Below are 14059 nucleotides of genomic sequence, written 5' to 3'. Positions count from 1 at the left end.
CGTTAATTAATTTTGTCTGTCCGTGAACATATGTCATTGGTTTGTGGCAGATGTGGGATTCACTGAATACACTCCATACTCTGGAGGCAAATTGGATCATTGTGCTGGTGTGTCCTCAGTGGGCGTTTGATTTAACTCAGCTTCGTTATAGCTCCTTGCAGTTGCTCCCTTATTTACAAGAGGTCACTGCATGTTTTATCCATTCACATATCCATGCTTTTCCACTTATCCGGCTCAGGATTACAGGAGTAGGGGCTGGACCCTATCCCAGCTGTTAAAGAGTGAGAGGGAGGGTACACCCTAGACAGGTCGCCAGCCTGTCGCAGAACTAACACAGAGAGACAGACAACCATTCACACTCACATACATATTGACGCCTATGGTCAATTTAGAATCACCAGTTAACCTAACCCCACTAACTGCAGCCACAGTGAGGCAACAGTGCTAACCACTGTACATGTTTTATGTGGCAGATCTTTACACCCGATGTCCTTCCTGATGCAACCCTGAAGGGATTTGTGTCTCCTCCTGGCATTGAATCTTTTACAAATTTGCTTCAAGTGAAAAAGCAAAAAAACCCCCCCCCAAAAACCCAAATCCCCAAAAACCATCTGTTCTGGGATAGGTGTGTTTGTGGCTTTTCATCAATGTTCTAATTTTACCCTATGGATATACGATTATGTTTTTAAAATTGCCTGTGAAATGTCAGTGTTTTCGCTAAGAGACTACCCACCTTGAACAAAATGGCTCGTCTAATGTTACTTTTTCTACCTACTGAGTTTCTAGCAGGTGTGGCTGTATTGCTTTTATCAAACCTGCCTTATCGGCTAATTTTCTTAGTCGTCTTTTACTGCCCCCAAACCATTTATCATCCATTTAGATCCGTCAGATGCAATTTAAATATACGTGATTGCTTGTTTTAACTTCCTATGCATCCCTGCTATTTTGCTCATTCCACCGTGGCAGTATTCATTTATGGCTGTGTGTGATTTAACTTGGGCCCTGCATGAGATCCAGTTTTATGCCATTACTGTGGGTTTTTATTGCAGCAGAGACTCTTTGTAAAAAGCACAGCGAAAGACTGGAGAAGAATACCTGAGCCACCAGAAAGAAGAGCCATGAATTTAAATGACTTTGTGGTGCTTCCTAACAACAAGGCCAAATCGGTCAAGCTCAATGCCAGGTAAGATGAGATAAGATCAATGATGTGATTTAAGGCATTCGGTAGAAGCCCATTATTGTTCCTTGGCTCCCATCCTATTTTCATCTGTAACCATTCAAATTCTATCCAGAGAATCGCTATTTCACAAAATGGACTTTCAAGCAAGGTAACTGTTGTGAGGTGGTGCCTGTGTTTCTTGGTAGACTCTATTCTTTTTTTTTTTTGCTCTGTTTTTTACTAATATTGCTCAATACTCCTACTCTAGTTTCTCATTTGCCAACCGGTAATTGAATAAATTACTTGAATAAATTAATGCCTGACTTGGTGATGCCCTGATCCAGTAACTAATTGATTGCATGTATTGATTATTCAGAGATCTGCTAGTGGTGAAAATAAATTGAAGTTATTGATGAAAGCCTTGCTCTCCAATCTGACGGAGGAGGCCCTTTGTATGATTGATTGTTGTTAATTGATTGCTTATATGTGGGTGTGTTTGTGTTAACATAGGAACTTGCAAGAATTGCAAATGGAGACCACGACTCTGGCCAGTGAGAGCAGGGAGATAGAGGAGAAACTGCAACGGCTAAAAGACAGCATCAGTAAAGAGAAGGCGGAAAGAGGGTGAGTATTAATGTTACAGTCTGTATCCTAGAAGAGCAGTGATTTGGAGAAATCGAAAAGTGAAAATGCAAGTGAGACGCCAGGGAAAACACAGGAGAGGTCGAGAGAGGGGGACGGAAGATAGTGTAGTGAATAAGCATGAGCTGTAGCACAAAACACAGAAGAGGGAATTTTGTTTTCCTGAATCAAGTTTCAGCTTACTGAAGAGAGACTTCTCCTTATGTTGTCTGTGGAGTATTTTCTTTACTTGACATAGGTTTTTTTCTGGGTGTTTTCAGCTGTTTAGATAAAGGTGAATAAATAACTATGGGAAACCACATGAACAACCTTCATTCATCATCCCATTTAGCAATTTAACACATTATTGTAACAAGTACTACGGCAGCCTGGTTCCATTTACATTTAGTCTTGAAAAGTCCTCTAGCCATATTATTAGGTACAAATATGGCCCACACTATTACGAATGTTGCAGAAGTAGTTGAGACTCGTAAAACTAGATAATGGTTTACAGTTTGGAATTGGAATGGGAATGCCACCCAGTGTGGTTTTCTGCAGCTGTATCCCATCTGCTTCAAGGTCCTATGTGTTATGTGTTCAGAGATGCTGTTCCGCATACTTTAGTTGTAACAAGTGGTTATTTGAGTTCATCCCATCAGATCAAAGCAGTCTAGTCATTCTGCTTGGACCTCTGACATCAACAAGGAATTTTTTCCCAGCGAACTGCTGCCAATTGGATATTTTCTCTTTTTTTGGACAATTCTTTGTAAACCCCGAAAATGGATGTGTGGGAAAATCCCAGTTACTTAAAGCATCTCTTTTCCTCATTCTCATGCTCAGTTTGAACTTCAACAGGTTGTCTTGACCATATCTACATGCTTAAATGATTAGATTGCATTATTTGCATTAACAAGTAGTTTAAAAGGTATACATAAAAAAAGAGGACTGAGTATTTTTCACATGCTATTATTTACTCATATAACTGAAAATATATTTTTTCTTTTCTTTCTAACAAAGTGACCAGTAGTACAACGAAACCTTGAGTAAAACACAGACAAAACATCAATAAAATCTCCTGTCAGCTATGTGGATGTGAAACAGCTATATATCAAAGATGGTGCTAAATTTATTTGGCGAAATAGCTTTCAGTACATAACTTAGGTGTATGTACTGAAAATGTTAGATGAGTTTGAATCTCAGTGACCTTGACCTAAAGCTTTTGGAATTGACACCATAGGTGTATCCACTAGTAGGCTGAGGGGTAGCACTGGTGGATGCCAGTATTTTATTTTTGGGATGGCAACTTTCTTAACTTATATTGGGTAAGATTTACAGAGTCAGGATGAGGGCACAAAGGGAATGCAGAGATTAGATAGTGAAATGGTTGGAGCATATGTGAAAAATGCACCAGTTCAACTCGACTGCATGTCATTCCCCTGCACTTTTTCCCACACTTGCTGTCTATCTCCACTGCCACTATGCAATAAAAGCAAAAGTGTAAAAATGTCAAAATGTCACAAGAAAGCATCCTGAAAAAATGGAAGAGGGAAACTAGAAAAAGGGGAATAAATATAGCAACTTCGTAGACACAGCAGGTGACTAATGGAGAGACATGAGGTAGTGCAAGAGGCAGAGAAGTTGCAGCAGCTGTAAAAGAGCAGGCAACACAGAAAGTAGAGACACTGAGTAATAGAGACAGATAGAGGTAGACACCAAATGAGAGAGTGGGAGGTCTGCGACTTCTCTAACTATAAAGGTCAAGAAAAGGTTGCTATGGAAGGAATAAAGAAGCAGTCAGGGAACTGAAAAAGCCAGTCATAGATGAAGTTAGCTCATGCCCATGCAAAAGGTCAGTGGAGCAACCTTTGCTGGTTCACATTCCCGACATCAGAGAGACGATGCACAAGACATAAGAATGAGCAACAGTAAAATGAAGGAGAAAAAAATACAGTGGGAACATTTTTGATGTTAAAATTAGCTTTGAAAGAGATAAATCACTGGCCATTAGCCCCATTTATATTTTCGCCTTACTTTGATTATAATCAAAGTCCTGATGTTGTCTGTCCTTGATGGATTTATCTTGATGGGATGTTGTTGAACCCATTATTTATGTAATATTTTTAGTTAGGTCTATATTTGTTTCCACCATGTCATTAACTGTCACAACTACTTAGATTAACTGAAAGTGGATATAGAGTCACTGGCAGCATATACAACGCTATTTGCACCCTTTCATTTCTTTCTATAAATAAGTTTCTTATATTCTTATTTAATTTTAATTGGACAGGGCAGTGAGAAAGTGGTAACAGTGAAAAAGAACTTTAGTGTCTCTGAAAATCACTCTTTAAAGAGATGGAAGCAGCTGCCTGCTAGTCAGAAATGCTAAGTTATTATCTGTCATGTTAAAAGAAAAAAAAAGAGCTCCAAAATATCAGGTTTATATAGATGATAATTAAATATATTTTGTTTGAGGTTTTTTGTTTATAGGGTTTAATTTTCAGTATTGGTTTACCAAAGTCACAGTCTCTCTTAAAAATGAGATGTAAGTGTACAGTTGTATTCCCATCGAAGGCAACTCAGATCTCGCTAGACACAGGAAATCACAATTTTTGGCTAAAAAGTCTTCCAACAAAGAAAGAGATAAAAGCAGAGTCAACATTGGTCTGGGCTTTTAAGATCGAGAGCCCTGTGAGCTGCTAAAAGGCTTCAGTTTGACTATTTTTGTTTTGCTTCACTTTGTTTTGGTGTGAGATTCTTCTCTAGTGCAACATCCATTGGTTCTGAATGTTGCATAATACCTTTAAACATTTAAAACCTAAATATTCTAGATTTTTTATTTACCAAAAATCCAGCTGAGTTTGGTTATAATGTTATTCATGTGTTCTTGACAACGAGACCTTTTTAGTCACACAAACACCTTTAAATTATATATACTGTACATACCTGGCTCATTATTGTGAGCCATTCCTACTTTTATGAACAGAAAATTAATTTATAGCCTGAAAACAAACACTGGATATTAATGAGATGTTCATTAATACCTCTCAGTTGTGTTACCTATGTATAGTTATGGAGAACCGTGTAATATTATTAGTATATTATACAGCTCAGGGAAAGCCCTAGTGCGAGCAAAATATGGATTTTATGCACTGAATCCTTTAAATAATATCCACTCAAAAACTATACACACACACACACACATGTGAAAATACACTTAAAAAGCAGCAGAGCTAATTACACTATCAGTGATTAAGAGTATGGCGAGAGGCACTCATTTCTCATGATGGATTGCTATTGGTTTGATTCATACATCACCACCTGGAAGTGCAACGTGTTTATCGCTTCAGGAAAGGTGTTGCATGGTTGTTTTTTTTTGTTTTTTTTTTTCTTACTGGAAGTCTAGGTCTAATTAAGAAGCTATCAGTATGGGAAGAGGGCCCTCTTGCCCAGGCTTTTCAAATGATAAGCACATAAACACAGTGTTTTCTGTCAGGCTGAAATACTGCAACATTTACCACTCCACCAGCCCTAGGATACAACAAGATGTGCGAGCGTCAGCTTGTGTGTGTTTCTGATACCTGGCCGGCTATAAATAATGTTATTCATGTGTTTCAACACTGTGGATTACAGACTTTTCTCTTTCTTTTATCCCTTTCTTTTTTCTTGGTTTTTTTTGTACTTTCTGGTTTGTGTTCCTTAATCAGACACACAACTGTGCCACAAAAATTCTGTTCAAGCTCTGTGCTTCTGACATATTACAGCATACTCTATAAGTAAGTTCAGAAAGATTTTTGATTTGTGTGTGAGCAAGCTGTAAAAAAGTACATGAAGTAAGAGGTTGTTTATTGTATGGGGAATAGTGTGAAGGTAGGAGAGCAACTGCTTGCCTAACTATAGTGTGAAAATGAATAGTTTATTCTGGGTGTCTTTGTTTAGAGGTATCTCATGATCTCTTTAAAAAACATAATATTCAGACATATTTTCTAATTTTAATTTAGATCGGAAGTAGTTAATTTTCAGAAAGACCACTGATGATTAGCAATTATTTGCAATGTGTTGTCCTTGTGCAGGGGTTCCATTAAGCAGTTTTCTCTGTGCTGACTCCTGTTGTTAGAGTAAAACACCTTTGTTCTGATCACCTTTGGCTTTTGTATACTGGAAACGATGGGAAGCAAGAACTCTGCCACTTAGGATCAGTTAGAAAGTTAATTTTCTTACCATATATTGGTCACAGAACCCAGGTTCCTTGATGCACTGTATAAGGTTGTCATGATACTAGCATTTCAAACTCAATAACGATACCTAAGAAAAGGCTTAATACCATTTTGATACTATGGAGAAAAAAAGTAGTAATAAAATAAAATAAAAGAAATATAAATCCTGGCCCATGTAAATGTATTCACCTACAGGTCTGTTTGTTTTCTGTGCTTCTCATGACTTGGCACCATATTTCATTGCTGATCAAACAGAGTTAGTAAGGTAGACTCCCACTGTTTCTGTCCTGTGGCTGGTAGACTTTTCTGAGCTTCAGTCTGGGTTATAAGAGAAACATAACATTTTTTTAATAATAATGGATTGCATTTATATAGTGCTTTTCGGGACCCCTCAAAGCACTTTACAATACATTCAGTCACTCTCACATTCATACACTGGTGAAGGCAAACTACAGTTGTAGCCACAGCTGCCCTGGGGCAGACTGACAGAGGCGAGGCTGCCATATTGCGCCATCGGCCCCTCTGGCCAACACCAGTAGGCGGTAGGTGAAGTGTCTTGCCCAAGGACACAACGACCGAGACTGTCCGAGCCGGGGCTCGAACCGGCAACCTTCCGATTACAAGACGAACACCCAACTCTTGAGCCACGATCACCCCACAAGTATTTTTTAGACACTAATACTTGTGTCTGATAACATGTGCTGCCTAGCTGCCACATTAATGTTACCATTTCATTATTAACCGCTACCTTAATGTTAAATTAAGAGACGGGTAATCTGACTGTCAGGTGCTAATAGTTAAACGGCGAAAGTTAATGCTGTCTGTTAAATATTTCAATAGGAGCTTCACTGACCCCAATGAAATTCCTCCGACACTGTTTGTCAATGTTGTGAACATCACTACTTCAACTACTAGTGAGGGGAGTGGCTGTGTGCCTGCCTGTCTGCAGCACTGCTGTATATATTTGTGTTTCAGATGGAGGAGGCAAAGATGACACTGTTGGTATCAGTAGTAAATAGGTACCTAAGCCGATAGCAAGGTTTTTCATGGTAATTAGTATCTCTAGTGTGTAGTGTAGAGTTTTTGTTTTTTTTTTTTGATGGGTGAAAAAACTATAAGCCGTCTGTTAGTCTGCAGTCTCGACAAGCAGAGGTTTGTAGAAGTTTTTGAAAAGACATTACTGTAGACTAACAGTCATTTAATAAGTGCCTTTATTGAGTACTACAGTGAAACACAGTCATTTCCCGCTCAGTTTTTATGATTGAACGTCACATTAATTTAACTTTATTTCCCTCCTACTTTTTCTCTGAAAGCTGTGTGCAATGATACAGCAGTGGCTTCGATGTGAGACCCAGCTTAACAATTTGAATCAATTAATTAGTGCACCACTAATGAAAAAGATGAAATGGTTTCTCATTAGTTTGTCTCTCACTGACATAAAGCAGAACGCAGACAAAGATGGGTTTGGCTAATTTGTTTAATTAGTTGTTTTCAGGTATGATGTGAAGGTTATCCGAATTTTCCCAACTTCCTTCCTTACCTGTCTTTCCCCCCCCCCCTTTTTTTTCCACCAAAACATCCAAGTGTATCTTTGACAACACTTTATTATAGATATCAAGCTGTGATTTATTTGTAACTCTGTTTTTCTCTCTCTGTCTGTTAGATCGCAAAGCTCCAGGAGTAGATGAATTGTTCATCTTTGTCTCAGAGTCTTCCTACTCTCTCTCTCTCTTTCTCTTTCTCGCTTGCTCCCTTTTTCTCTCTTGTATGCACCCAGAGAATAGGCGAACAAATTCAGTTTGCTGAGAGGAGGTGTGGTATAATCAGTTTGTGAAGGGTACACAGGCGATAATAAAGCCAGAGCAGCAGCTTGGGGCAAACGTAGTACATCATTCTCTGTTGTGGCCTGCCCGAGCCACAGATTTAATGTAGCTTTGTCTTTAGGCCGTACGGCTCACAGACACAAGCTCTCATCTTATCTAAAAGTATGGTTGAGGTTTCTTTTTTCCGGTTTCCTCCGCTCTCTCTTTGCTCTGCTTCTCGCCCTATCTGCTGCCTATTCCATTATGTTGTCTCTCCGTCTTTTATCTCTTTTCTTTTTTGTTTCATTTGGCTCCCCAGTTTGTGTGATACGTACATGTGCATTGACCTCCTGACCTGATACTACTCATCCCGGGCTGAAATCCATTATTTCTTTCTTTTTCTCTCTCTCTGTTCGCTCATGTCACACAATTACTTTGGCATTGGACTTCAAAGAGAGTTTGCCCCACATGTATGTGTGTGCAAGAGGGGCACATATGTTGTCATTTCTCACTTTGGCTGAGATGGGTCAGATAAAGGTGATAGCTGGGTGTGTTTGAGTATATGTCAGTCTATTTTCCCCAGGATCATCTTAATTAAATTGAACTAACCCTAAATTTTACAGCTTAACCTAACCTTTATGACGTTCTTATCTTCAAACAACTCTGAAGGTATTTAGAAGAGTGAGGACTGGCCAAGCAACAAGCAAGCAAACAAACAATTAATCTGTTAGCTACAAGACTTGGGTTGGGTTGCTTCTGAAACTGTGTTATACTATTATTATTTTGAAGTGTGTTCTTCCAGGTTTAGTTCAGTTTCTCTGTGTGAATTAGATAGCTTTAGCTTTAGCTTCTCTCTCTCTCTCTCTCTCTCTCTCTCTCTCTCTCTCTCTCTCTCTCTCTCTCACACACACACACACACACACACACACACACACACACACACACACACACACACACACACACACACACACACACACTTGTTTGATTTGATTGTCCTGAAGGGACACCCTGTCATCCTGCACTGACAGGGGTGTGCCTCAACTGTCTCCCTTAGCGACAGTCCAGTTGCCTAGGTGATGTCTTGAGGATGATTACCTGACGCCCACCCTCAGTGTCAGCACAGCACAGCAACGGCATCAGGGTTGCTGGCAACTCTTGCCATCACACGCACATATATTTTCAGACTCTGACTTCCTGTGCCTTGACAGGCTGCCAGCTCAATCCAAAATAAACTTCTTTCAAAGACAGCCTGACATCACAATAGCATAAATAGCATAAATAATTCAACAACATGAGCATGAATAACTCACATCTAAATGAGGATCCCTCTTTTCTTCACTTTCTCAAACTGACAGGCGTGTCCTGTTAGTGTGTGTATGTAAACTGTATCCACATGCTTATGTGCGTCTGTATGAACACACGTGCTCATTTTTAATTTTGTATTTGCAACTGTGTCCATGCTTGTGTGCAAAAACTTGTAACCTTTCATGTTATGTGATCCCAGCATGTGAATTTTGCAACTAAAGGAGACAAGACAATAGATTTTGTTCACAGCACTGTGCATGGCGATGACATATATCGTAAGTTCATAAATGTTCATTTGTCTTACACTGCAGTTCTGAAATAGACATATCTGCCAGAGAATTGTAGGGAAGTCTGAGAGAGCCCTAGAAACACTACCCAACTGCTTTAAGAATGCTGGAACATGTTTAGTTTTACAGCCACTTTAGTATTGATACTAAGGAATATACAGATACCATGACCCTCTACTAAATTTGTGGAGGCAATGTCACATTTGCTTATAGCAGATGTGCACTTACTTATTGAAAATAAGGGACAGTGCCTTTACACAGGTAATAAATTAAGACTGCTAATTTTTGGTGATAAGCAAGACAAATTCTACCTGTGGATAGACAAATGGCATTTTTTTCCTCAATGATTAAAACTGTGTATTCACTTTGTTTGAACAAAGAAAAACATCCCTGTTTAATTGTATGCACTTCTTCAGCCATTAATAGCTGCTAGCAGTCATAGCAGTGACTTCCTTGCTTTGTTATTTGTATATATGTTTGAACCACAATTTATTAGACTAAGTATTGATAAGAATAGCAAAGTTGCTCAGTTTCACTGTATGTAGCTAAGACACGCACCTGAGAAAAGGAGGAAAGTAGATTATTACACATGATAGAAAAATTACATGTATCTATAAACAGAAAAAATTATATCAATAAGAAACGCAGCCAACCACCAGCCAACCTTGCAAAATTACAACAGCCATAGAATCCTCTCTTATAGACCCAGAAACCTTCATACATACTGTGATTATCTCATCATCGCAGAAAGATGAACAGGCCCCCTGCCTAATCACAGATGAAGTGAAGCATCACAAGGCAATGGGTGGTGAAGACATTCTATTTTGTGGTCTATGGGAATGCACAAACCAGCTGGAGGATGTGCTAACAATCTTAACATCTCCCTGTGCAGGCTCACCCTTATGTCCACAGCTATCATTCAAGAATTCACTGGTGACGTGTCTGAATGATTACTACCCAATAGTATTGACTTCAGCTGTCATGAATTGCCTAAAGCGAGATAAAATCAAGCTCAGCTCCCTCCAGTTTGCATATGAACCTAACTGATCCCTAAAGAATGTAATCTGCACTCTACATCGTTTTGATTTTACCTGGACAGAAGGAAAAAGTATACACTTTGGGGGGAAAAAAGAAAAGAGAATCTACTTGGCTCCATGGGGTGAGAGAGTAGCTTGAGAATCTAACCTGGGGCTGCCATGTTATAGCCATTCACAAAAAAAGATGCAACAATGGCTTTACTTTCCACAACCTCTTCAACCCCCTCCCGTTACACAAGAGGTTTCACATTTTGAGATCCAGAACTTCCAACGCCAGAAACAGCTTTTTCCCGGAAGCTGTGAGACTCCTCAAACCCCCTGCTGCCTGCAGCACCCAACAGACACTTTTATAAAAACTCTGTGCACCACACACACACTGAGAGGCACACAAAAATCCAAATGCACAGCTTCCCACAGTGTGACCTGATACACAGTGCCTGCAAGTAGCAGAGGTGTGGACTCGAGTCACATGACTTGGACTCGAGTCAGACTCGAGTCATTAATTTTATGACTTTAGACTTGACTTGAAAAAATGTTCTAAGACTTGTGACTTGACTTGGACTTTTACACCAATGACTTGGGACTTGAATTGGACTTGAACCGGTTTACTTGAAAAGACTTGATATTTTACCCAAAATATAAAATTTAACATGCATATTATATAGAGATTGAAAATGTGACGTCATTCACGGGTAGAACCGCAAAGGATTCTGGGAACTCGTGGCAAGCGGTAGTAGCGCACGCAGGCTTTCAATTGAAATCAGTCACACAGCGATAAAAAGAAACACAAAAATGTCAAGAAGCCGTTGTATTATTAACTGCAATAGCCGGTCGCATGACAGCCACGGGAAGCCGACAGGTAAAGAGATCGGTTGTTATCGGATTACGTCGTTGAAGAGAAATTGTTCAAGCCATGTTTCCGAAGTAACAAAGACGCGACGGATGGCCTGGATTGCAGCCATTCAAAGATAAAATATAACGTCCCAGAACACTCCAGCTCACAGGTTAGTCTGCTCCAAGCATTTACACGAAGGTCAGTATTTTTTAGTAGTTAATACGTCATTTTCATAACATAATTGGTGATATAGGTTACAAGCAAGTCTGGCGCTGAACAGAAATTGTCGCGCTATGCTCCTTTATTTATTGTGCATAAATAGTGAATTGTCCTGACACAATATTGTGTTTCGCTTCTGTTATTATGGTACATTAACAAAAACATATACTTTTATTCACAGGATAAAACAGGTTTTTTGTATCACTAATTGCCCAGTACGATTACAGCATACAATATTGTTGTCACTGCTACATTTCTGTGATGCTACCAGAAATTATTTCCACTACTAATTAATTACCCTTGAGCTCAAAGGTCCTATTAATAAACGGTTAACGAATGTGTATTTATGACGACAATTTGTGAGACTGGTAAACTTATGATACGTACGATGGTCTTTCGTTCTACACGGTGCATTTCAAGGTCCTGCACCCATCCGTCGGTAAACTGTACCTGGGCTTGTTGCAGTGACCTGAAGTTACTAAACTTCACGAGTGTATGCACTCACTCCAAGAACCGTATGATTATAAATATGCATATAAATATGCTAAGATGAGATAGCTGACTTCATCTAACTAGCAAATGTTGTCCAGGCTACGTTGGTGATGCAGTTCTTTTTAATGTGTATGATATTTTTGTCATGCGATTTTAAAGCCGGTCCTACAACCGCATCCAAGAATAACATGCAGCTTATCTCAGAACTGTCGGTGAAAATTATTCTTGGAGCTAGGTTTAATTGAGCTGCATTTTAAAGAGGTGCAATTTCACAATTTGTGTATATTTTCTAAGTTCACTATTTTGTCATGTGTTGAGAAAAACACAGATTTTAAAATTACATGGTCTAATATTTACATTTAGCATAACTGCAACATTATTTTTTCGTTTTTTTTTTAAAGACTCGAAAGGACTTGAAATTCAAAGTTTCAGACTTGTGACTTGACTCGGACTTTTACACCAGTGACTTGAGACTCGACTCTGACTTGCCTGACATTACTTGAGACTTGACTTGAGACTTGAGGATAAAGACTTGAGACTTACTTGAGACTTGCAAAACAATGACTTGGTCCCACCTCTGGCAAGTAGCATCTGGTTAAGCCGCCTTCCCCAGCTTACTAGCGGAAGATGGCTGAAATAAGCTTATACACATATGTAACATTTATTTATTCATGAATTCATTCATTAAACTTCCTTCTGTGCTGTAATATTGTAGGCAAATATCCTTTTGCATTTGACCAAATCATGCAATATAAAGCCAAGCATGAGGCATGAGCCACTACTTTCTCTTTCTCTCTAAAAATAAAAAAAGATTCTTAAAATATAAAATTTTTAAAATTGAATAAAACTAATCTGCATCTATATTTCTTTAAAAAAATATTGAGAGATTTAAGGTATGAAACTTCAGGTTTTATACCCTTTTCCGTATTTTGCTGACATTTTTTTCTACATTTCTTCTCATCTTAATGCCTGACAATATTATTAAATACTCACGCCCCATGGGGAAACTTCAACAGATTAAAATACATTAGCTTTGAGTGTTGTTACATCCAGCCTGCTGTTCACATCCACCTTGATAAAAATACAGGAATAGCAAGATGTGTCAGTTGTTTCTGTGAAATCGAATCAGGTATAATACAATCTGAGAACGGTGTTCAGACTTCTTTTAAAGTAAATTTGCACATGTAAAGATATCTGTGCATTCATTGTTACTTATTGGTATTTACTCTATGCTGCATGAACAGGTATACCGAATCCCCAAGACACTGCATAAGGGAATTTCTGTTGGATTTTACTTTTCAGCTGCAGACACAGATCTTGTGTAGAAGAAATGTCATCAGAGTCTGTCTTTTTGGATATAAAGCATAAACAAGACAAATCAAGGACTCAGGCAGTTTTTTTCTGTCATTTTTGAGAAATCAGTGCTATGTAACCGTTGATGAGATATGCATGGTCAAATTAATAGGATTGTTTGATTTACAAAGAAAAATCGACCTCTCCCTCTGTTAAGACATTCACAAAGGATTAAATGGGCATCTGGAGAATGTGGTTCCATGACAAGCAATTCTCTCTCATATGGCTCCAAGAAAGACAAAGAGAGCAAGCTCCAAAAGGTACCGTCAAGATAAAAAATATATTTATATGTCTTTAATTTTCATTCTAATTTTTCCTATGTGAGTTAGAGTGACAGAATAAAACACATTTAACTCTTAAACATCATGCCACATTTGTTTGCATGCTAATTACAGCTGAAAACTAACATACAGTATAAGCATTATTGTCCAAAAGCTGTTTTTCAGTTTGTGACGTTAGGATTATGAATGTGTCTTGAATCCTGTTTTCATGTGTATTTGGGATGTACACTAGATCTTTGGGCTGCAATGCAGATATCTTTAAATCTAAAGCAGAAAAACAGTCTTCTCCAAATTTTAAAGCCACTTTTAATTGTTCAGCTGTAAAAGAGTGTGGTTGTGGAACACGTCTGGGGAAAAAAGAGATGCTAGAGGCAGTAACCATAATCTAGACTGATATTCCTAATACTAATGTGGAAACTTGGTTTCTGGACAAAGACACTGTGTTCAAGTCAGT

At 38.6% G+C, this 14059-nt stretch overlaps 1 protein-coding gene across 7 annotated transcripts in view; it reads left to right on the top strand.

Moving 5' to 3' along the window:
• Positions 1–14059, top strand: part of zbbx (zinc finger, B-box domain containing) — a 72720-nt gene that overhangs the window by 802 nt on the left and 57859 nt on the right. For 5 of the 7 annotated variants that reach the window (XR_013101656.1, XM_023152818.3, XM_023152817.3 and 2 more), the window contains exons 2-4: positions 1050–1183; positions 1670–1783; positions 13482–13584. Coding sequence is in view for 5 of the 7 variants with exons in the window: in XM_023152818.3 (XP_023008586.3) it covers positions 1119–1183; positions 1670–1783; positions 13482–13584 (282 nt within the window). In the remaining 2 variants the exon portion in view is untranslated. Of the gene's footprint in view, positions 1–1049; positions 1184–1669; positions 1784–10888; positions 11430–13481; positions 13585–14059 lie in introns of those variants that run through there. The other 2 variants (XM_076892271.1, XM_076892270.1) reach the window with 2 other exon arrangements.

The sequence above is a fragment of the Maylandia zebra genome, linkage group LG14 (genome assembly GCF_041146795.1).
Source record: "Maylandia zebra isolate NMK-2024a linkage group LG14, Mzebra_GT3a, whole genome shotgun sequence".
NCBI classification, from domain to species: domain Eukaryota; kingdom Metazoa; phylum Chordata; class Actinopteri; order Cichliformes; family Cichlidae; genus Maylandia; species Maylandia zebra.
This window is presented reverse-complemented; position numbering and strand designations above follow the sequence as displayed.